Genomic DNA, 25267 nt, shown 5'->3' on the forward strand with positions numbered 1-25267 from the left:
GGATCACGCCCTGGGCTGCAGGCGGCGCTAAACCGCTGAGCTACCAGGGCTGCCCAAAGTTATCTTTTTTAACCCTTGATTGGATTCCACAGGTTTATAAACCTTTGAAAATTCTTTTAAGTATACTTTTTCTTTAAACATATTTCAATAAAAAGTTTGAGAAACAGATGTGTGTACTTTATGCATGGCCAAAAAGACCAGGTTAGCCAAAAACATTTAAAAATAATTATATATCATTCTGTTCTTTAGTTCCCTGGGTGGGGGTACTATTTAAATTATACTTCATGGATAAAAACATCTTCCAGGAACACCCAGGGAAAAGCGGGGGAAGATAAAGGAAGATAAAAGGGAGAGTGGGTAATAGGTTGGCACTATATGAATTATCATAGCAATCTATTTCCTTTTCCTAAGTCTATGGCCAACCAAAGTTCTTTCCTCTAAAAACTCATCAGCTTGCTCTATTTAAAGGAACCCTGTTTAGTAGATAATTCAGGATGGGAATTCAGTTGGTACTCTCAAAAAGAAGATACGGAGTCATTCCTACACCCTAATTTCCATACTTATTGGAATACTGGTCCTCTCTTCACCACTTCAAATGTCACTTACAGTCAAGATGGAAAGGTCTCTGGTTACTTCCTTAATCCAGTTTAGTTCCTGAGATGTGATAAATGAAGTATTTCTTAAGTTAATTCTTTCCATTGGCAGAACACGTCCTTCAATCTAAATAGAAAACAAAGTTACACCTGACATGAGCCATCTACAAACACAATTTAGGAAAGAACAATGATACTGTCCTGTCTTGGGTCTGGTCAACTCCACTATGTAAACCTGTCCCTGTTATAACTTCTAAGAATGGCACAAAATGAAACTCCTAGCTGTGAGTCCAGGCCAATAAAACTCTGGACAAATATAGGTAAAATTTTTATAGGCATGGCTCTTTATTTATTTTTTTTTTAATTTTTATTTATTTATGATAGTCACAGAGAGAGAGAGAGGCAGAGACACAGGCAGAGGGAGAAGCAGGCTCCATGCACCGGGAGCCTGACATGGGATTCGATCCCGGGTCTCCAGGATCGCGCCCTGGGCCAAAGGCAGGCGCCAAACCACTGCGCCACCCAGGGATCCCTAGGCATGGCTCTTTAATTACTGAAGCTTCCAACATGGTCTCCCAAGGAAGGGATTAGAAAGCATTGCTTCTTTAGAAGTAGAGAATGTCTGTAAAACAACTATAATTTCAAGATAAATAGGAAAATAATATTTTAAGGGACCAATTGAAAGTAAAAAATTAAAAGTAAAATTTCTTAAGAAGGCTGAACATAAACTATACCTTAAAAAGAAAAACCAGGAAATCCCTAGGTGGCTTAGAGGTTTAGTGCCTGCCTTCCACCCAGGATGTGATCCTGGAGACCTGGGATCGAGTCCCACGTCGGGCTCCGTGCATGGAGCCTGCTTCTCCTTCTGCCTGTGTCTGTGCCTCTCTCTCTGTGTGTCTCTCATGAATAAATAAAATCTTAAAAAAAAGAAAGAAAGAAAGAAAAACCAGAAAGAGAAGGCATAAATATAACAGAAGAAAAAATTAAAGTTAGGAATAAGTCACTCAAATCTAAATATGCAAAAATAGGAAGATAGTAAAGTCGATGATATAACAACATGATGGACTATTTTGCAATCATTAAAACCACTTTTTTTTTTAAGATTTTATTTATTTATTCATGAGAGACACACAGAGAGAGGCAGGAGATAGGCAAAGGGAGAAGCAGGTTCCATGCAGGAACCTGATGTGGGACTTGATCCCGGGACTACGGGATCATGCCCTGAGCCAAAAGCAGACGCTCAACACTAAGCCACCCAGGTGTCCCTTAAAACCACCTTCTAACTACACATAATATGATCCCGTTTTTACAAAAAATAAATAGTAATGTACCTATCATAAAAACTGAATGAGTCTATACTTAGTAGTGATTATTTCTGGGGATGTGCAATTATAGAGGATTTTTACCTTCTATGATCTCTACCATTTGCTTATTAAAAAATAACACTGTGGCACTGGCTGGCTCAATCAGTTAAGCATCCAATGCTTGATTTTGGCTCAGGTCATGATCTTAGGGTTGTGACATCAAGCCCCACGTCAGGTTCAGTGCTCAGGCGGGCAGTCTACTTGAGATTTTCTCCCTCCCTTCTGCCCCTCCCCTCACTTTTGCACAGGCACACATGCTAGCTCGCTCTCTCCCTCATTCTCTTAAATAAATAAATCTTCAAAAAAAAAAAAAAAACTTATATAACCCAAAAAATTTTAATGAGCTTATAAACATAAATAACAATGCCCACATTAGCAATAGTGTAAGGAATCCAACTCATGATATGAAGTAAAAAAATTTTGAGCCTTTCTAGAAGGCAATGGACCAATAAAAGTACTAAAAGTATAAATGTCCCCTGCTCTAAAAATTCCACTTCCATAAATCTGACTATGAAAATAAACATTACAAAGACCTAGTTAACAAGGCTGTTCACTGAATAACTATTTCTAATAAAAAAATACTAAATTCAATTTTTAATGTGAAGGAATAGAAAAATGTTAATAAACTATCTGGATAGAAGCCATTAAAATATTATGAAAGATATTAAATGAGATGGAAAACCATTCTAAATATATTGAGGGGGAAAAAGGAAACCATATGAACACATGCTGTGTGACTATGCATAAGCATGCAAGCATGCACATCTACACACACACACACAAATCTACTGAAGAGTACGTACAAAAATGTTAACAGTGGTTGTTTTGAAATAGATGAACTTTCTTTTCTTCTTTGGCTTATGTTTTCTACATTTTCAAGTTAACATTTAGTAACACAAACACATGTTTAAAGTATAACATTAAATGAATGCAAACCCATATACGATATAATCACAGCCTTGTAAGAAAAAGATTTATTTTTAAAGGAAAAATGTGTGGGGAAATGAAATACATTGAAATATTTTTCATATATATCTAAAATAAATCACTAAGATATCATCTTTGGATCATTAAATTACTATATTTTTATTTCTTTGGGGTTTTTTTTGTTTGTTTTTACTTTTTATTTATTCATGAGAGATAGAGAAAGGCAGAGACATAGGCAGAGGGAGAAGCAGGCTCCTTATCCCTGTAGGGAGCCTGATGTGGGACTCAATCACAGGACCCCAGGATGACGATCTGGGCTAAAGGCAGACACTCAACCAGTGAACCACCCAGGTGCCCCTCTTTCTTTGCTTTTTTGTAAGGTTTCAACATTTTCCTTATTAACTATCCATTATTTTTATTAAAAAAAAAGTTAACAAGGAGTCAATTCAGAGTGCAAGGAACTAGAGAAAAGATAGAATTATTTTAGTATAACCTCAAAAGAAAGGTGAAAAGTAGTGATAGCTAATGTTTACTGAGCACTTGCTATGTCACGTATTATGCTAAAGATGCTACCATTTAAATTCTTATCACTCAACTATTATCCTCATTTTACAGATAAACTAAAAGATGCTAAGCAATTTGCTCAAAGTAACTAAGATGGTAACTGGCTGAGCTGAGATTCAAAGCCAATAAGTGGACACCAGAGGCAAAGGACTCCACCACCATCTCATACTGCCTCTGCCCCATGGGTTACACCACACAAAATACAACCTAGCAGACTCAGACAAAATGAAGGCAGAAAGGGCCACAGGAAAATTAGATGGTGTAAGTCTGATACTCTATGCCTACAGAAAGAATGACAGTAGTGTATTCAAAGAATCACTAGTTATTGGGAAAGAAAAATACCAAACATACAAAACCTTAGAAAGTAGTTATTTATTTATTTATTTTTAAATTTTTATTTTTATTTATGATAGTCACACACACACACAGAGAGAGAGAGGCAGAGACATAGGCAGAGGGAGAAACAGGCTCCATGCACCGGGAGCCCGACGTGGGATTTGATCCCGGGTCTCCAGGATCACGCCCTGGGCCAAAGGCAGGCGCTAAACCGCTGCGCCACCCAGGGATCCCCTAGAAATTATTTAGATTGGAAAACTGAACATGAGGTAAAAGTTTTAAAAAGATTTATTTATATATTTTTTTAGGTGGTCAGGAGAGTGCATGTGAGTATCAGGACAGGCAGAAGGAGAGGAGGAATGTCAAGCAGAATTCCATGAGAAAAGAAAGAAAAGAAAAGAAAAGAAAAGAAGAGAAGAGAAGAGAAGAGAAGAGAAGAGAAGAGAAGAGAAGAGAAGAGAAGAGAAGAGAAAAGAAAGAAAAGAAAAAATAAACAAACAAACAAATATTCCCAATGAGTGCAGAGCTCAACAGTGCAACTTGACTTCACAACCCTGAGATCATGACCTGAGCCAAAATCAAGAGTCAGATGCTTAACCAACTGAGGCACCCAAGCACCCCAATAATGAGGTAAATTTTAAGTCGATATTCCTTCTGCTATCTATTTGATTGAAAATTAACAGCTCATATCCCTGCAAAATACAGAAGAAAAATCTTTAAGAGATACTAATCAATTAGGAGAAGGAAACTTAAATATTATGACTAGGGCCTCCTCACCCCCAAAAAAGTATAAAAATAGAGCAAAACTCCAAAATAAAGACAAGACAGGAAGCTATCACCTACTTTCACTAAGCTCTGAAAATAGCTGGTCACCACGGTTTCCTACTTGGCTACATCCAGTTTACCTTATGTACATCCTTCTGCAGATAGAGTCCCCAGCGTGCCAGTTCATTGCTGGCTGTCTCATTCTTTGAAATTCTCTGCAGCAAGCATTCCAAAGCATTATGGTGCTGTTTGGGGCTCAGGTTAATCTGCTGGGTCAAATCCTAAATAGATTTAAAATGGAGATAATAAAAGTATTAGTATCTCCAATATGAAGTTAAACCCCAATATAACTAAAACATTTCCAAAAGAAAACCTCTTTTCCACTGAAATCTGTAGACATTTTCAAATACCTCCAAAGATTTTAATAAACATGACTCAGGAATGTGAAACATAAGCTTAAAAATTTAATCATAAAAGAATTGAAATGTTGTTTTTTTCTCCCACATGACAGCTAAATCTTATCTCTTTCTTAAAACTATGTTCTGAATTTAAAATTCCCAAGAAATTCGGGGGCACCTGGGTGGCACAGTTAGTTAAGTGTCTCCCTTTGGCTCAGGTCCTGATCCCACCTGGTCCTGGGATCCAGCCCCACATGGGGCTCCCCTGCTCAACAGGGTGTCTGCTTCTCCCTCTCCCTCTGCCTCTCACTCTCTCTCAAATAAATAAATCAAAACTTTTATTTAAAAAAAATTTATTTATTCACGAGACACACAGGCAAAGAGAGGAGAAGTAGGCCCCATGCAGGGAGCCTGATGTGGGACTCCATCCTGGGACTCTGGGATCACGCCCTGAGCCAAAAGGCTGTCGCTCAACCACTGAGCCACCCAGGTGTCCCTCTAATTTTTTTTAAGCTTTTTATTTATTTCTTCATGAGAGACACATAGTGAGAGAGGCAGAGACATAAGCAGAGGGAGAAGCAGGTTTCCTGTAGGGAGCCTGATGTGGGACTTGATCCCAGGGATCACGACCTGAGCCAAAGATAGACACTCAACCACTGAGCCACCCAGGTGCCCCAATAAATAAAAACTTAAAAAAACAAACAAACAAAGTCTATGAAACAGGAGAAAAGGGAGCTTGATTACACCAATTTATTATTTGGAAAAAATAGGGGGAAAAATGTCCTGTACTAGGCACAGAGCCAAACATAACAGAATGGAAAACCACATCCACTCTTCTATTTCATGTCCTACTACTACTGTATCTAATGTTATCATAAGACTCTTTTCTGTCCAGTGCTTGGTCCATAATATATGCTTTTTAATGTTATTATTAAATGAATACTTAAATGTGTATATGAAGATTCTGAATCACATATGTGAGTTCTTTATTCTTCTGGGACTACAGAACTATACAGTTGTTGTTCCCTGTGAGGCAGTCATTACCGCCAGTCTACGGGGCTGTACAGATAGCCCTGTGATCATAAAGTCATTAGGTGATTGAGTGTTGTAAGGAAGGAGCCTTGACCTACATGTTAAATGGAAAAGGGACGAAGGTAAACATGAAAGAAATCTCTTACAGGAATGCTAAGCTTCACTTCAGGCTCTTTATGATGTTCTGAAAATAGTCTGTGGCAGCGGAGACAGGCATGGGTCCAAGGGTAACAGACATGCTCTAGGAGAGTGAGGAAGCACAGAAGCTCAAGTGTGGAAAGCCCCAAGCGCTGCAGACAGAGTGGAGGTGAAGGGCTCCGGCTCCAGATTCGTGCTGCTGCCCACGTCTGTGCTTCTCAGCTATTTCCTATGGGGACCACGCCCAACATCTCCTGGACACTCCACACCCCATGAGATAAACTTCTATCCTTTTACCTCAGTCTCTGACTTATTGATTACTTTTTTGCTACATTATCTCCTCACCCCTTTAAATAGACTGAAGGCTTGTAAGAATGCTAGAAAAACTCAAGGCTCTCAAAGAACCTCACTTATGATCATATGACCAGTTTATAATCATCTATCTGACTGATAGGGGTGAAGACAATTACTTGTTTCCTTTTCCCTTATAATTCAGTCACTCTAGTGTGCTGACAGTCTTCCAAAGGGAGGCTCTGATCAGCTTCTTCACAGTGAATGGGAAAGGACACAGGGCATGTTTTAGAGAGAACTGGAGCCTGGAAGAACAGACCTGCCCAGGTGATAACACAAGCCTGCCCAGGTCTAGCTCAAGCTGTTAGCGAAAAAAGGCCTTCCATTCAACACAGGCATTTCTCACCTTCATGGCTCTGAAGTCCTTCTTCATCTTCTCGGGGATTCCAGTCATGAATGAAAGCTCAGGCAGCAGCAGGATTTCACCTTTTAGCAGCTTTGAAGAGAGAACGGGGAGGAAAAATAAGGCACCAAAGATGGTCTTGTTCTCCTGACCTGAGAAAACATGCCATGCCCAGGGCTGGGCCTGCGGGGACATAATTGGTACACTAGGGAACATAAAACCTCAGAAAAGGTGGCAGTGAAATACTGCAAGTATTTTAACCTTTTCCACTCAGTCACAATATTATAAGCTTGTTATATTAAGTAAAAGGAAAATGTTGAAATGGTCAAAAAAAAAAGGGGAAAAACTAGGAAAAAAAAAATAACTGTCCCTCTTAGACCTCCAGACAAGCTAAGGCCTCCAGATCTTATCTTAGCTGGGTGATTTTCAGCCATACTCATTTAAGACAGAAGAGTTGTTGTCAAGGCACTTTCCCCTGGATGCTGGCCCGGTTAAATGTCTCTCTTCCCTAACGGATCTAGTGTTTTAATCTTAGCAGAAAATAATTCCCTTTATTCCTTAACCTGACTTGCTCATATGGATACTTAGCTCCTCATTATGGGGATTTCAAAAGCAAATCCTGGGGATCCCTGGGTGGCTCAGCGGTTCAACGCCTGCCTTTAGCCCAGGTCATGATCCTGGAGACCTGGGATTGAGTCCCAGGTCGGGCTCCCTGCATGGAGCCTGCTTCTCCCTCTGGCTGTGTCTCTGCCCCTCTCTCTCTCTATCATGAATAAATAAATAAAATCTAAAAAAAACAAAAAACAAAAAAAACCCCAAATCCTACCATGTTAAATGGCACTTCTGGCTAGAGACAATCCTGCACAGTTTTCCCCAACCACACTGTAACTCTGCTTCATGGCTCCCAGCACCACAGATGAAGAACTTAAACTACAAGTACAAATCTAATTACCCCTCCCCCCGCCAACTCACCATCCCTTGGTTCTGTCTCTCGCTGGGCCTGTGGATCAGCAGTGGTTGGTCCTCTTCCTTAATTGTGATTCCATAGTTTTTGCTAGACCAGGACAGAGGCAGAAGCAGGAAAGCATTTCAGAAACAGCATCACTAAATGGAGGAGAAATCATCTAACAGTCCAGAAAAAAATTTGCTTAAAACCACAACAGGTTGGGGGCGCTTGGGTGGCTCCGTTAAGCATCCAATTCTTGATTTCAGCTCAGGTCATGATCTCAGGGTTGTGAGATCGAGCACCAAATCAGGCTCCACAAAGTCTGCTTGGGATTCTCTCTCTGCCCCTCCCTGTGCTCCTCTGTACTCCCTTCACCCTCAAATAAATCAATCTTAAAAAACTGCATCAGGTTGAAAGGCTTGGGCAACTGAAAAGGCAAAATGATAGTCAAGTGATTAGGGATTTGAACTTAATCTCTCCAACCAGACTTCTACTTAAATCAACAAAAGAAATATAATTCAAAACCTTGGTATTAATTTATAAAGTAATTTCCAAAATTACTAAATGAAACTTTAAGTCAAATCCCACAAACAAGTTCATTCAATCTTGGGAGCATTACCAATTTATCGTAAAAGTGTCCCACTGTAGGCTACAATGGAACTCAACATTCTGCTAGAGAATGGCAGACTACATCCCACACCCACCCGAAGGCCCAAGCCCAGTCTCTACTTTCCACCTGTAGTATTCCAAAAATGTGATCTCCTTTCCATCAGACATTGTGAAGCTATCTTTTGGTGTCTTATTCCAGTCCACATCATCAATACGATAGGTACGATTGTTGTATCTGGTTATAACAATATTGCCAACCAAAAGCTTAGTGCACTCATCCTGAAAGTTTTCTTTGTTCTGCTGATAAATGGCATGCCTTTGGAAAGAAACAAGAGACTTCTGAATCATATTTGTATTCACAGAGCACAATGAAAAGGATGGAGGATGCAAATAAGTACTTCAGGGGTATGATCACAGCCATATAGCAACAAAAGGCTCCAGTTGTCTCTTTTGAGAGACATGACTCATCTCTTTTTGACATTACCAAAATATCCAAAATTAATAAAAAATAGTGAAAAGAGGGGTGCCTGGGTCAGTTAAGTGTCTGCCTTTGGCTCAAGTGAGGATCTCAGGGTCCTGGGAGGAGCCCTGCATCAGGCTTCCTGCTGAGTGGAGAGTCTGCTTCTCCCTCTCCATCTCTCTCCTCACATCCCTGCTCGTGCTCGCTCACATGTGCTCTCTAATAAATAAAATCTTTAAAAACAAAATAGTGAAGAGATAAAAGTCAAACTAAAAACAACTACAAATTAACATTCACAGTTTGCCTTTGAATAAAGTATTTTAATCATCAAAATAATTATTTTGTATCATCATCATTAGGATAGTCTACAGAAAGACAACAAAACATTTTTTAAACTATATTTGCCCTTTTTGGCTAACGGAAATACCTATTACAAATCCCTATTATTAGACAGTCCTGGTGAAGATGCTAAAGATGCAGATGAACAGATTCACTATAGTTAAATGTACCCTCGCCGTAACCTCTAAACAGTGCCGTGAATAAGCCGACAGGAAATTCACAGGAACTGTGTCTGAATATGCCTAGGGAGTCAAGGAACATTAACATAAGAAGCTGATGCTTGAAGGAGCAGTCTGCCAAGCAGAAACACTGGGGCAGAGGAATGAGTGACACTCCAGGCAGAGGCAGCAATATGCAGGAGATGAGCAGCAATCTGGGGATGGGGAGGGCAAGGACGTTGAAGAAGGATAGAAGATGGTGTAAGTACAGGCCAAAGACAGGCAGGGACCAAATCTGAACGTCCTCCTAAGTCAAGGAACAGAGTTTGGACTTTCTTCTGTGGGTCAGGGTCACCCAGGGTATATTCTTCAAAAACACTGGTCCCTTGATAGGTTGTGAGGAGGTGTGAAAAAGGTTCCACAATCAAAAAAGTGGAGTCCACTCTGCATATTTTAAAGCTTGTTTAGAGACTCACAACGTACATATGCACCTCAGGCTGCTAAAGAAACATATTTACCTCTGATGTATTTAACCACAGATTCCTCCGACCCTTTACTTCTAACCTCACTGAACAAACATTTATGGCCCTTCTGGGTAATTATAGTATCCTACAGAACTCGCCCTAAGAAAGATTAAGTAAGTGATGAAAAACCATCAGAGACTTTAAGCAGTTCAACCCTGACGACAGACCCTGAAGCCAATCCCGGAGTTCAAATCTTGTGTCTTCCACTTACTAGCCTGTGAAACTCTGAGAGAGCTACTGCTCTTTGTGCCTTGGTTTCCTCATGTGAAAGTGGGGTCAGTGAAAGCACCTAACTCACAGTGTTGAGAGAATGCAATGACTGTATAGACCCGAAACAGTGAGAACTGTACCCCTCGTACAGAGAACAGAACTGTATGTTTGCAAATATCATCTCCATCATGATCATCAGTACCTGATACATGCCAGATGCAGTGTGTGTGTGTGTGTGTGTGTGTGTGTGTGTGAGAGAGAGAGAGAGAGAGAGAGAGAGAGAGCGCGCTTATTCTGTCTGCCAGATTAAATACAGAGGAGAAATGGCTATAAAGATAAATTCACTACAGGAATACCTGGAGAGCTTAGTCAGGTAAGCCTCTGATTGATTTTAACTTAGGTCATGATTTCAGGGTCATGAAATCAAGCCTGACACCAGGCTCTGCGCTGAGCATGGAGACTGCTCAAGACTCTGTCTCCCTCTGCAACCCTCCAACTTGTGTGTGCACTCTCTCCCCCCAAAAAAGTAGGTTAACTATATATGTAGTTGTGGAAGTCAAAAGAAACCACTACTATAGAATCCATATCCAAACACTTTTTAACTTGTAATTTATTTTCAGAACTCATAATGCTAGTTTTTAATATTCTCTTACCTAATTCCTTTCCCCTGATCACTGTCTTTTCCATCAGAAAATGTAGGAAGACATGGAGGAAGAAGGCACAATCAAGAAAAAGCTAAAAAGGGATGAGGAATGCAGGAGATAAACAATATAGACCTGAATCCTGTCATTCCAACATTCAACATTGAAAAGTAGATAGAAAAAAAAAAAAAAAAGTAGATAGAAATCAATGATTTTTAACTACATCTATTTCACTTTGATTTCTAAATGCTGGGATTAAAATAAAAAAAATTTTTTTTTAATCACACTGAGGACAGCCCGGGTGGCTCAGCAGTTTAGCGCCGCCTTCAGCCCAGGGCATGATCCTGGAGACCCGGGATTGGGTCCCACATCGGGCTCCCTGCATGCAGCCTGCTTCTCCCTCTGTCTCTGCCTGTGTCTCTCATGAATAAATAAATAAAATCTTTAAAAAAAAAAATCATATGATAGATACCCTCCCCTTTTTTTTTCAGCCTGGCTTGTTTTCAGTGTGATTTTTTTTTTTTAAGATTTTATTTATTCATGAGACACACACAAAAAGAGGAAGGCAGACACACAGGCAGAGGGAGAAGCAGGCTCCATGCAGGGTGCCCAACCTGGGACTCAATCCCGGGACTCCAGGATCATGCCCTAGGCCAAAAGGCAGGTGCTAAACCGCTGAGCCACCCAGGGATCCCCTAACATATGATTCTAAATATAGAAAATTCTAAATGATGCACGCTAATCTCTAGTGACAGAAAGCAGACCAGTGTGTGCTGCCTATGGTGGACAAAGGAGAACAAAGGTAGAAAGAGACATAAGTAAATTTTGAGTGGGCAATGGATATGCTCATTATCTTCACTGTGATGTTATGTTGGTATATAAATAAGTTAAAACTCATCAAATTGGGGGTGCCTGGGTGGCTCAGTGGGTTAAGCGTCTGCCTTTATGCAGGTCGTGATTCTAGGGTTCTAAGATCAAGCCCCACATCAGGCTCCCTGCTCAGTGGGGAGCCTGCTTCTCCTGCTCCCTGCTCTTATACTCTTTCAGATAAATAAATAAAATCCAAACAAAAACCTCATCAAATTGTATACTTTAAAAATATGAGATTTATCATGTCAATTGTGCCTTACTAAATCTGAAAAAAGAAATTAATGGAATAGAAGACCCCGATGAGAGTAAAATAAAAATTAGGACTGAGTGCCAATAATGGTGCCAATAATTACCAGTGACATTTCAAGTTAGTGGGGAAAAAAATGGATAAGAACCAGGGCACCCTGGGCAGCCCGGGTGGCTCAGCGGTTTTAGCGCCGCCCTCAGCCCAGGGCCTGATCCTGGAATCCCGGGATCGAGTCACAGGTCGGGCTCTCTGCATGAAGCCTGCTTCTCCCTCTGCCTGTGTCTCTGCCTCTCTCTGTCTCTCTCACGAATAAATAAAATCTTTAAAAAAAAAAAAAAAGAAAAAAAGAAAAGAAAGGAACCAGGGCACCCAGATATTGCAGTTAGTTAAGTGACCCAACTGTTTGTTTCAGCTCAGGTTGTGATCTCAGAGTCATGGGATCAAGCCCTGGGTCAGGCTCTATGCTCAGCCTAGTCTCCTTAAGATTCTCCCTCTCTCTCTCTGTCCCTCCCCCTCTCAATACATCTTTGAAGAAATACATGTTTAAAAACACAGATAAAAATTTTGGTAACCATTAAAAAAATAATCAATAGTAACATGTAATATATATATATCATTTAATAAGAGATTTTATTAATATGTTTTAATATCATAGGGTCAATCCCCCTTTGTATAGTTTTTTTTTCTTTTCTAGACTTTTCCTCAATATTCTTGATTTTTTTTTCTTTTTTTTTTTCTTTAAATATTTTATTTATTTATTCATGAGAGACACAGAGAGAGAGGCAGAGACATAGGCAGAGGGAAAAGCAGGCCCATGCAGGAAGCCTGATGTGGGACTCAATCCCAGGACTCCAGGATCATGCCCTGAGCCAAAGGCAGACACTCAACCACTGAGCCACCCAGGAGTCCCGATTGGCTATTTTTTTCATATCAACTTTAGAATTAGTCTAGTCTCGGGGAAGCAACCTATATGTAGATGGATGGATACAGATTAAGTTATTTGGAGCATTTATATCAAGTTTAAAAAAACATTGAGAGAATTGTTAAAAAATATATATTAACATGTAAGAAATTAAACAATAAAATCAGATGAAAGCACAAACATTCATGTCTTCCTTGCAATTAAAAAAATCACAAACTTTGGAGAAGATTGTATTGTACCCATGGTAACAAGTAACCATAAAATCCAAGGGTTTGGGGTTTTTTTTTCTTTAATATTTTATTTGACACACACAGAGAGAAAGAAAATGAGTGTGGAGAGGCTCAAGGGGAGAGAGAAGCAGACCCCCACTGAACAGGAAGCCCCACTTGGGGCTCGATCCCAGGACCCCAGGATCACAACTGGGGTTGAAAGCAGATGCTTCACTGACTGAGCCACTCAGGCACCCCCAAAAAAATCCAGTTTTAAACTTGCTTAATACAATTCTGTTCAACTCACCTCCACAAACCTATTTTTGCTAGCTATCCAACCAGAGTTGTCCCCTTGTTTCCATAAATTGACCAGTCGGGAACAACTTAATCCAATAAGCATCCCGATGATGAGTACTACTCAATCAAGAACAGACGACCTGAGCAACCATGCTTCTACTGCTTGCCCCCTGGAAAACTGTTGTCCTGAACTCCATACCTCTCCAGTACTCTCTATAAGATCAGTAGTCTCAACTCACTGTAGTAAACAGTAAATCAGCCTTCTCTTTATTTCACATGGAACAGAGGTCTCCTTGTCCTTTGACAATTCTGAAGGTCTCATCACAGTAACTGTGGAAGCTCTTCCTTTGCAACACTCTACAGGATGCACTCCCTGGACCCCTTGTGCTTAACTCCATTTGTCCTTCAGATCTGCTGCCAGTGAGTACAGTCCCAATAACCAGCTGAGCTCAGACTAGTTTCATTAGGTTTTAGCTGCTTCTCTAATGAGTTTTCAGGTTAGACCTGGGTCTTTGTATGATGTCTTTGGGCTTTTTGTTTTGAAAGAATACCATTTGAAAATTATTTTTGCCATTAACTTGATTACTCTCCATCTGCTTATTTTGCTTTTGCTGTTATTTGTCTATATGCATACAGGCTTCTTTCACATGTTTCTGTTTTGCCCTGGATTTCCTTGTCCCTATTAAGCGTACAAGAGAGTGTTCTATAGGGAATGCATGGAAGCATAAGCCAGATAAGTCTATAAACCAAGCCAATCCACTCCTGAAACATTATAGTTGGAGGTCATTTGGTCAGAAACCAATTTGTGAAAAAGCAAGTGGTCAAACATTAGGAAGGCACTTCTTGTCTTAGCAATTTGTGAAAGAAGATCATTGTGTTTATTTGTTCAAATTCCAGGGTCAACGATAGTTGGGTCGCTGATCTCATGGCCCTTCCTATCTGTGTTTGGAACCTGAAATATGGTTCACAAACACACATCCTTAGACAACTTCAGTGCTTCTTTCTTGTTTGTCACAGGTTTGCCTATGTCAAGGTCTCAAACTCTCCCTGGGAGAATTTCTGCTTTCAATATAAAGGTTTACCATAAGTCCTAATTCTGGCACTTTCCTTAGTAAAAGGCAAAAAAGTATTTTGAGTTAAAATTACAATGTCCAAAAGTACACAAAGAATATTCTCCAGTATAGATCACATGCTGGATCATAAAACAAACCTCAATGAAAATAAAAGGACAGAAATAATACAAAGTAAATTCTCTGATCACAACAGAATGAAATTAAAAATCAGTAACAGAAAAAAATCAGTAACAGAAGAACTCAGGAAACTCACATACACGTGGAAAGTAACATATTCCCTTAAATAATCAAGGAGTCAAATAAATGACAAGTGAAATTAGAAAATACTTGGAGTTGGATATAAATGAAAACACAACATACCAAAACATATGGCATACAGCTATAGCATTACTTAAGAGGGAAATTTATAGCTGTAAAAGCCTATATTAAAAAAAGAAAAAATATCCCCCAAAAACTAACCTTTCACCTGAAGACACTGGAAAAAAAAAAGAGCAAACTAATCCGTAAGTATGCAGAAGGAAGAAAATAATGTATATAAGAGTGGGAATTAATGAAAGAGAGAACAGAAAAATACAGTCAACAAAACTATACATTGGCTTTTTGAAAAGGTCAAAAACACTGACAAATCTTTAGCTAGACCACCTATGAAAAAAGGAGACTCAGATTTCTAAAATCTGTGATGAAAAGAGGGAACACTACAACTGGCTTCACATAAATAAAAAGAACTGTAAGGGAACACTTTCAACAGCTGTATGCCAACAAATTAGATAATCCTAAATGGAACGGATAAACTCCTAGAAAGACACAAATGACCAAAACTCACCCAAAAATAAACAGAAAATCTGAATAAATATCTAACAAGTACAGAAATTAAATTAGCAATTTAAAAACTGCACACAAAGAAAAAACAAAACTCAGATGGTATCTCCGGTGAATTTCTACCAAGCATTCAAAGGAAAATGAATTCCAATCCTTAATAAACTCTTTCAAAAAACAGAAGGGGGGATCCCTGGGTGGCGCAGCGGTTTGGCGCCTGCCTTTGGCCCAGGGTGCGATCCTGGAGACCGGGGATCGAATCCCACGTCGGGCTCCCGGTGCATGGAGCCTGCTTCTCCCTCTGCCTGTGTCTCTGCCTCTCTCTCTCTCTCTCTCTCTCTCTCTCTCTGTGATTATCATAAATAAATAAAAAAACTTAAAAAAAAAAAAAAAAAAAACAGAAGGTGAAGGGAATACTTCCGAACTCTTTCTATAAGGCCTGTATATCCCAGATATTAACACCAGGCAAAAGTATCACAAGAAAACTACAGATATTGCTTAGGAATATAGATAAAAATCCTCAACAAAATACAAGCAAACCAAAACCAGCAACATATAGAAAAAATTATACACCATGAACAAGTGGGATTTATCCCAGGAATGCAAGGTTTAATACTGAAAAATCCATTTTAAAAGCAGAATGTTTGGGGCTTTTTTTAAATGATCAAAACCCAACTGCCGGGGATCCCTGGGTGGCTCAGCGGTTTAGCACCTGCCTTCAGCCCAGGGTGTGATCCTGGAGTCCCGGGATCGAGTCCCACATCGGGCTCCCTGCATGGAGCCTGCTTCTCTCTCTGCCCCCCTCTCTCTCCCTGTGTCTCTCACGAATGAATAAATAAAATTTAAAAAACAAAACAAACAAACAAAAAAACCCAACTGCCTTTCATGCTAAGAACACTCAATAAACCAGGAATAAAATGTAACTTCCTCAATATGAAAAAGGGCATCTACAACAAAAAATTCACACCTAACATACTTGATGAAAGACAGATGGATATGTTGTCCATAAGATCAGGAAAAGGAAAAGGATGTCCACTTTTTTTTTTTTTTTGGCTAGTTGAATTGTCTTTATTATCAAAGGGAATATATCCAAGGCTACTTACATTGAGGAGGGGCGGGGTCAGGGCTTTTTTCTTTTTCCACACCATTTCTATTCAACATTGTATTAGAGGTCCTAGCAGAGTAATTCAGCAAGAAAAATAAATAGAGATCCAGATTGGAAAGGAAGAAATAAAATTACTTATCTTTATTTGCAGATGACATGATCTCCTATATTGAAAATCCCAAAGAATCTATGAATAAAATGTTATAACTAATAAATGAGTTCACAGGGGTTGTGCTATACATGAATGATATTAAAAAAACAGTGTTTTTCTATACACTTGTAACAAAAAAAAATGAAACTTTTAAAGAAATCCGTTTACAAGGCATCAAAAAGAATAAAATACTTAGGATAAGTGCAAAACTATACTCTGAAATCTATAAAAAGTGAATTAGTGGTAAGTACACATAAAATTATGTACTTAGGAAATAAAGATAATTTTATATACAACATAAGCTATTGTGCAAAAAACAAAATAACAAATACTACATAACTCATCTATAAATAGCTTTTGTGTAGTTAAAATACAACTATAACCTTTAATAAAGTAAAACTTTAATAAAACAATTTCAATGAATGGAAAAATATGCCATATTTGTGAATAGAAGAATCACTGAATGTTCTCCTCAGTCAATGCTAATCAAAATGCCAATTTTTTTTCTTATTCTCATTAAATTATTCAAAGGACCACATGCAAGAGTAAATTGGTGAAATTTGCTACAAAAATTCTGAAAACATGGGGCAGCCTGGGTGGCTCAGCTGTTTAGCACCACCTTCGGTCCAGGGCCTGATCCTGGAGTCCCAGGATCAAGTCCCACATTGGGCTCCCTGCATGGAGCCTGCTTCTCCCTCTGCCTGTGTCTCTGCCTCTCTCATGAATAAATAAATGAAATCTTTTTAAAAAAATTGTGAAAACAGAATTCCTTGACAAATATTAAAAGCTAATACATTTACAGTATCTGAAACAGTGTCACATTGATTTTAACCACTAGATCAAAATGAAATATTCAGAAATAAATTCAAGTATTTTAACATACGATAAAGAGAGGGATTTAAATAAAAAAACAAAAGGTTTTCACTAAGTTGTGTGATAGTTCCAAGGCAATCAATATGATCCTAATATCACATCAAAATAAAATCCAGAAGGTTTAAAACACTGGAAAAAATAAAACATAAGTTAGATCTAAGAAGAAAAGCAAAGCAGAGACTATAAAGAATCAGTGCACTTGAAGACATCTACTCTTATTTAACAAATATTCTTAACACTTACTACATGCTAGGAATCAACTAGAGCTGGATGTACTGTGAGAAAAAGAGACATGGCCCCACCATCAAGGAGAGATAGTCTAGGAAAGATAGAATAAATAATTACAAAATCACCCAAAAAAGTGTGCCATCTTCAACCTCTCTTTATCTCATACCCCACATTCAGCCAGGAAACTTATTAAGCACTACTTTCAAAATATATCCAGGAGCCAACCACTTCTCTTCACCTCCACTGCTGCCATCTTCATGCCTCCACTGGATTCCTGGTTGGTCTCCCCATTTCTATTCCCATCTTGCCAAGTTCCTCCTCCACAGGGCAACAGGAGGGATCCTTTTACAACTCAAGCCACGTCATCTCCCTCCTCAGCTCTAAGTCCTACACTTCACTTTAAAAGCTAAAATCTCCTTATAATAGCCTTACAAAGCTCTATACTATTATCTCCTCCATCTTCTCCATACTTCCACTTGCTCTTGCCTTGCTCTGCTCGCTCTGCTCTAGCCACCCTGGCTTCCCTAATACTCCTTGAATGAGCCAGGTATATTTCTATCTTTTAAAGGCTTTTACCCAGGCAGTCCCTCTGCCAACAAGTCCCTTCACCCATATATTCACCTGGCTAACTCACTCATCTGAGAGTGTTGGGCTTGAATTAACTTGACCACTCTATTTAAAAGTACAGCTCTCCACCTTCCCCTACCCCACCTCTGGTACTCCTGATCTCTCCTAGTCTATGTTCTACTTTTTCTTCCTTCCAAAGTTCTCAACATTTGTAGTATGCTATACGATTCACTTATCATGTTTATTATTTATTGCTTATGTACCCAACTATAGTACAAACTCTTGAGAAGAGGGATCTTTGTTACGTTAACTCATATGTCCCAAGACTCTGGTATACAATGGAAGCTCAATAAATGCATGTTGAAAGAATCAATTTATCAGGTAAGCAAAGATTTATAAGCCTGATAACACCTAGCAGTTGTATGCAGCTGGTAGAAAAATGAACTGAGTGTTCTGGAAGATAATTTGTCAATATATAAGTATATTATAGCAAATATTTTTTGAAGTCTTTAAAATGTTCACCCTTTTTATTAAGTAATTCCACTTCTAAGCACATAGCCTTTAAAAAAGAATCAGTGATGGACACAGATTTATCTATAAAATGGGATTTCAAAAAATAAATAAATAAAATAAAGTGGGATTTCATGAAGCCATTACAAATTAATCACATCTATATTTACTACAGTAAATAATTTACTACAGTAACACATTCACTTCTTTTTAGATTTATTTATTCCATTGACAGAGAAAGAGAGCATGTGTGCAAGTACTTGAAGTGGAGGAGGGGCAGTGGGAGAGGTAGAGGTAGAGAAAGAAATCCTCAGACTCTGCCCTGAGCACAAAACCCGACAAGGGACTCCAGTCCATGACCCTGAGATCACAACCTGAGCCAAATCAAGAGTCAGATGCTTAACCAATTGCGCCACCCAGGAGCCCTGAGGAGGAATTGTATTAACTCTCTAAAAAAAACTTGGTTTAATACACACACACCCTGAGTTTTTGTTTAAATGTGTTACTATAGAGGCATTTGGGTGGCTCTTGGTTTCTGCTCAGATGGTGATCTCAGGGACATGAGATTGAGCCCTGAATTGGGCTCCTCACATAGGGTGGAGCCTCCTTGAGGATTTTTCTCTCCCTCTTCCTCTGCCCCTCCTGCTCATAAGTGCACACATGCATGTGCACACACACATACTCTAAATAAATAAAATAAATCTTTTTTTGAAAAAAAAAGAAACAATTCCTGGGGTGCCTGGGTGGGTCAGTCAGTTAAGCATCTGCCTTTGGCTCAGGTTATGATCCCAGGATCCTGGGATACAGCCCGCATGGCATCACGCTTCCTGCTTAGTGGGGAGCCTGCTTCTCCCTCTCCCTCTGTTGTTCCCCCTGCATGTGCTGTCAAATAAAGAAATAAAATCTCTGTCGAATAAAAAAACAAACAAACCCCAATTCCTCCTCAAAGTACAGTAGGTCTCTATTCATATGCTATCCCAGCAAGACTTATATACATTCAGTATTCTTAATCTGTTCTACAATTTAAAACCTAAACAGAACAATGGTCAATCTGTATTCAGCTATCACTGAACTTTTCAGAAAATTGCTAGCTTGTTAAAAATAGATCCCACAATTCACTCACATGACATCTAGAACCGAATCATTCCGAATGACCTTATGGGAGACATCAGCTAGGAGAAAAAGACCTCCATCTGTCCTTCGGATGCTAGCTGCGTAGCCTGGCCAGATCTGCAACCTGAAGAGACAGGTGAGCTTTACCTTAGGGTTCTAAAAGGACCACAGATACTTCCATGCCCCTATTTGAAACAATAGAGCAAATACGGCCCCCCTGCATAGTAACAGTGAGAAAGCACCATGAAACAAAATAAATCAACATCATTGTGAACCTACTAAAACAATAACTATGGAACAAGTTTAACTGATAAATTGTATTCACAATCATAAAATACTGTTGAGATTTCTGTACTACATATGGTAATCACAATGAAAAATTTCTTTCCAGAACATTTGAAAGGAAGAGACCACCACTGACCTGTGTTGCTGCAGTACCATAGCACTTGTAGGGTCATAAAAGTTTCTCCCCACAAGCTTCATATCTAAAAGTTTCATTACCCTGAAATAAAGAGCAAAAATGGGTCTTCTAAAGAAAAATAAAAAAAAATTCAAGCTCTATTACTCTTAGCTATATCTTCCTTTTGAAGCCTAACGTCCCAAAATCTTTGGTGTCTTTTGCACAACATAGCTTTTATGCTGAGAACACCATTGCAAATAAATAAATAATCAAAGCATTTATCTTGAGGTATATACAACTGACAACAACTGGCCTTATTTACAAAGGTAACCAAAAACTTATTTCCCAGGTTCAATTTACATTATTTTTCACCATTAACTAAAAAGAACTGAAAAAAGTCGATTCCTGTTTGTAAAGATCAGTCTGGAATAGGAAGTTATATGTTTGTTCCTGGCAGTTCAGCTTACTAGGCAGAAATTAGGTTCTGTATTTCGTTTAAAAAGAGGTGATATAGGAGTAAATTTTATGAAAATTTGAGTCTTATAGAAAGTTAAAAGAATATGAGCTATCTGAATCCAAAAAAATCAAGGGACCTGGAAAAAAAATTCTTCCAGCAAAATTTTTGCAGGCTGCCACTTTGAGTAGCCCCATCAGTAACACCATTAAATTATGCAATATAACCTCTGCTTTTAAAGTTCCTGAATGATTCAAAGGAACCCATCCAGCCACCCTTCATTATACCTAAATCTGGAGAATCACCTGACATAATTTTTTAGTAAGTTAGCCTCAATACCATCCATTTATTTATTAAATGTTTCCAAACTCATCTTTATATATGTGTTGTATAATACCATCCAAGCTTCTTGAAGAACATGGTTACATATTTAAGACTGAGATTAAATAAGCTGTTTTCTCACCGACGGAAAACAACATTGTAGAAAGGAATGCACAAGTCAGAACAGGGCTCCAGGGTCTTTGTCAATTGAATCTTAATGTTGATATCTGCGCCATCAGTTTTCCTTTGACTTTTTAGCTCAAGAACCTAACAAATAAATATATTCAAGTAAAAAAAAAAAGACAAAACTGTCAAGCCCTCATCTAATCCAACTGTGTTCTAGAAAACACTAAAATATCTTAAATATATTTTCTACTTTCCCCTGACTTTGCTGCCCACACTAGGCAAAATCATAGCATGACAACTAGGATTTAAGAAAGGATTTGGTAAGAGGACTGACTAGCAACAGATCTCTTTGCATGCTGAAACCTAAAACCATTCTCTGTCACTGAGGTCAAAGGCTTCCAACCACTCTTCCTCTCTGAGAAGCAACTTCTTGAAGAATTCAAATGAAAAAGTTTCTTAAAAAAAAAAAAAAAAAAAAAAAAAGAAAAAGTTTCTTATTTTGACATTTGTTATTGAAAAGCCTGTCTTTCCTCTAAGAATAGGAAAATACAACTCAAACATCAGGAGGTCTATGATTTCCTACCACTCAAAACACCAAAACACTCTTAGGTTTCATTCCAAAATATATTTCCTATTTGGTCTCACTTGTTGAAGTTTAATAGGCAGATAGAGAATGGATCCATCAAAAGCAGTAACGTTTCCGGTGACAGCTTGATGGTCCTTCAACATGCCAAACCTCATGCTTTTGCACTCCACATTGGGGCTAGAAAACAATAAAGAGGATTTTACTTCAATTTGTTCAAATGGCAGTCTTTACTATCCCTGTGTAATAGGTTTGTTAGAGTCACTTGTAACTACTGCTCCATCTAGTGGTCATATTAAAAATTCAAATATACCTGACTATAAGAGGAATTTCAACCCAAGAATACCTGCCCATAGAAAAAAAAACTCGTAATTTCACCACCCAAAGACAATTGCTTTAACATGTCCAGATTTTAGACAAGAGGGTCAGAACATCTTTTCAGTAAAGGATAGCAATTTTTTTAGGCTTTACAGACCATATAGTCTCTGCTACAACTACTCAACTTGGCCAACACACACTAAAGCAGCATGGACAATATGTAAACCAATGAACCTGGTTATGTTCCAGTAAAACTTTATTATAAAACAGGCAGTGGGCCAGATCTGCCCTCCAGGACAGCCGTAGTTTGTCAATCATTGCTCTAGAGTCTGCAAAAATACACACATTAAAAATAATTTTTTTAAAAAAGGATTTTACTCCAACTTTTCACCTGTGGCAATGCAATTTCTACTTTTTATTGACTCACTGTCTCAAATATTACACCTTTGAAAAGCTCCAGTAGCTACTTAGTACAATGACTGTCCCGTTTCATATCAATAATATACAATGTTGGTGTACAACTGGAAAGCTTAAACAAATCTAAGGTTAATATACGGTATGTTCAAGCACATGACAAAAGATGAAAAAATCAAGTGGTAATCCAATATAGCTGTCCCAAAACTAAACATTCATATATTAATATCACATTTCAAAATGCTTCTGCAGGGGCACCTGAGTAGCTGAGTGGTTGAGCATCTATTTGCCTTTTGCTCAGGTCATGATCCTGGGGTTCTGGGATTGAGTCTTGCTTTGGGCTCCTCACGGGGAGCCTGCTTCTCAACCTCTGCCTCTGTTTCTGCCTCTTTCTCTGTGTCTCTCATGAATAAAAATTCAAAAACAAAAAACAAAATGCTTCTCCAAAAAATTTACCTACATGAATGACACTATGCCCTAAACATAGTATTTAAAATTGTTTTTCTGGACTTTCTTCACTTAATAAAGGAAGCCACAAGATGACCAGTTCACTGTAATAAATCTCAGTACCCTCTCAATGGCCTGGCTAGCTCTTTATACTGTGGCTTCAAAGGTCCGTATCTACCATCTTGAAATTTATAGACTCCATGTCTTCTCCACTGTCCAGTCAATGCAGAGACTTCTGAGGACTCACATTCCTTTCTGCTTCATTAACATTTGTCAATCCATTTCCAGAGAAAGAGTTCTTCCCTCTCATTATGCTCATCCATTTCTCTTCCAGTTCCAGAGCAGGCCCATTCCCACTACCCTCCCTTCTTAGGGTATAATTTCACCCTCTTTTTTAGCTTCTCTTCACCTGCCACATGTGCTCAGTTTTAAAGCAATCCTACTACTCTATTTAATTATCATTTCATTTCTCATCCTCTTACCCACTTTTTATTTTTATTGTTTCATAATTTCTAATAAGTCTTTTCTTTAAATTTTATTTCTTTATTCATGAGAGACACAGAGAAAGAGAGGCAGAGACACAGGCAGAGGGAGAAGCAGGCTCCATGCAGGGAGCCTGACATGGGAACTCAATCCCAGGTCTCCAGGATCACACTCTGAGCTGAAGGCAGCGCTAAACTGCTGAACCACCCAGGCGGCCCCCCCACTTTTTAAATAAGTAGCCAAGGGCAATCCCAGTGGTGCAGCGGTTTAGGGACCCCTGCAGCTCAGGGCGTGATCCTGGAGACCCTGGATCATGTCCCACATCAGGCTCTCTGCATGGTGCCTGCTTCTCCCTCTGCCTGTGTCTCTGCCTCTCTCTCTGTGTCTCTATGAATAAATAAATAAAACCTTTTTAAAAATCTAGTTATAAATAAGTAGCCAATTCACTAGCTATTTCCCATGGCCTGTGCTCACCTTGGTTCCTTTAGTCTAGTTTTTTCTCCATAACTCCAATAAAGCTACTAGAAAATCAAGAGTGCTCTTCAAAGTAAATTCAGTAACTTTTTTTCCTGTGGCTGAAGTCAACTACCTCCTCGTTCAAAGGAGCCCTTCCTTTGGTCTTTATAACCTGTCTTCAGGGTATTTCCCCCTTAACTGTTCCTTTCTTTCACTCCATTTATTTCTCTTATACCAATTAGCAGCTGTGTTCCAAAAATTCAGCCTTCCATCCTCCTATTTTCTCTTCAAAGACACTCCAAAACACATATTCGTTTTCGCAATTCCAGCTAATAACCTCTAGCTAATGACTCTCCTGAGATTTTAAGCAGGCTCTACACCCAGTGTAGAGCCCAACACAGGGCTTGAACTCACAACCCTGAGATCAAGACCTGAGCTGAGATCAAGACCTGAGCTGAGATCAAGAATTGGACACTTCACCATCTGTGCCACCCAGCACTCCCTTCCTGAGATTTGAAAAGAACACAAACATGAATTCTTAATTTTTAAGAAGTATGAGAAACCCTGAAGTTATTGATATAAAATTATTCATAGTATGAGACTTAGGCAAGAGGGATCCAGGTTTTGTGGGATGTGGGTCTTATACCAGCGGTGGGGAAGAGTCTCTCTTTAAGAAGAGAAATGCAAAATTACAAAGTAAGTTAAAAGACTATGGAAGCGGGACACCTGGGTGGCTCAGCGGTTGAGCATCTGCCTTTGGCTCAGGGTGTGATCCCAGAACCCAGGGATCGAATCCCACATCATGCTCTCTGCATGGAGCCTGCTTCTCCCTCTGCTTTGTCTCTGTCTCTCTGTCTCTCCTGAATAAATAAAAAAATCTTAAAAAAAAAAAAAAAAAAGATTATGGAAGGGGTCTGTGCATGTAAAAGGCCCGAACTTTAAGCTTCATCAATTTCACAGTAAATCCACCTTGCAAGTGCTTAAAATGGCACCTAATAAGTTAAAATCTGAAGTAGTGAAATAATGTTAACGTTAACAAGTAATGTTTGTTTGTTTTTAATTTTATTTATTTATTCATGAGAGAGAGAGAGAGAGAGAGAGAGGGGGGCAGAGTCACAGGCAGAGGAAGAAGCAGGTTCCATGCAGGGAGCCTGACATGGGACTCGATCCTGGGTCTCCAGGATCAGGCCCTGGGCTGAAGGCGGCACTAAACCACTGAGCCACCTGGGCTGCCCCTGCAAATAATGTTAACCTTAAAATTATCACAAGGATCTGAGTTTGCACATTATCGTGGGGGGATGTTCATTAGGAATCACACAGAAAAATATTCAGTTATTCCAGGGAAACGATTTCATTACTGTTCTCTAAGAAGTAAATACAGAGAAAAAAAAGTTGTGAATACCTGAAGGTCACATGATATTGATAAACTGCTTCATTATGACACTGTATTTTGATAAGGTTCAATCCTAAAGATTGAGGTGTTCCTTTTGAGCCCTGCTTCACAAAAACCTCTCTGGAAAATAAAAGTAGGCACATATAACAAAAACAAATGCAAGCAACTCATGCCACAAAATAATAAGAAAGAA

At 39.0% G+C, this 25267-nt stretch overlaps 1 protein-coding gene across 5 annotated transcripts in view; it reads right to left on the reverse strand.

Moving 5' to 3' along the window:
• PIWIL2 (piwi like RNA-mediated gene silencing 2) overlaps positions 1–25267 on the reverse strand; it is a 76405-nt gene that overhangs the window by 45765 nt on the left and 5373 nt on the right. For 4 of the 5 annotated variants that reach the window (XM_077868899.1, XM_077868900.1, XM_077868904.1 and 1 more), the window contains exons 6-15: positions 25084–25194; positions 21626–21743; positions 20997–21121; positions 20101–20181; positions 19690–19803; positions 8494–8682; positions 7784–7865; positions 6815–6904; positions 4690–4830; positions 607–720 (exon numbers count right to left, since the gene is read on the reverse strand). In XM_077868899.1, coding sequence (XP_077725025.1) covers positions 607–720; positions 4690–4830; positions 6815–6904; positions 7784–7865; positions 8494–8682; positions 19690–19803; positions 20101–20181; positions 20997–21121; positions 21626–21743; positions 25084–25194 — 1165 coding nt within the window. The remainder of the gene's footprint in view (positions 1–606; positions 721–4689; positions 4831–6814; positions 6905–7783; positions 7866–8493; positions 8683–19689; positions 19804–20100; positions 20182–20996; positions 21122–21625; positions 21744–25083; positions 25195–25267) is intronic. The other variant, XM_077868902.1, reaches the window with a different exon arrangement.

Source organism: Canis aureus, chromosome 24 (assembly GCF_053574225.1).
Source record: "Canis aureus isolate CA01 chromosome 24, VMU_Caureus_v.1.0, whole genome shotgun sequence".
Classification (NCBI taxonomy): domain Eukaryota; kingdom Metazoa; phylum Chordata; class Mammalia; order Carnivora; family Canidae; genus Canis; species Canis aureus.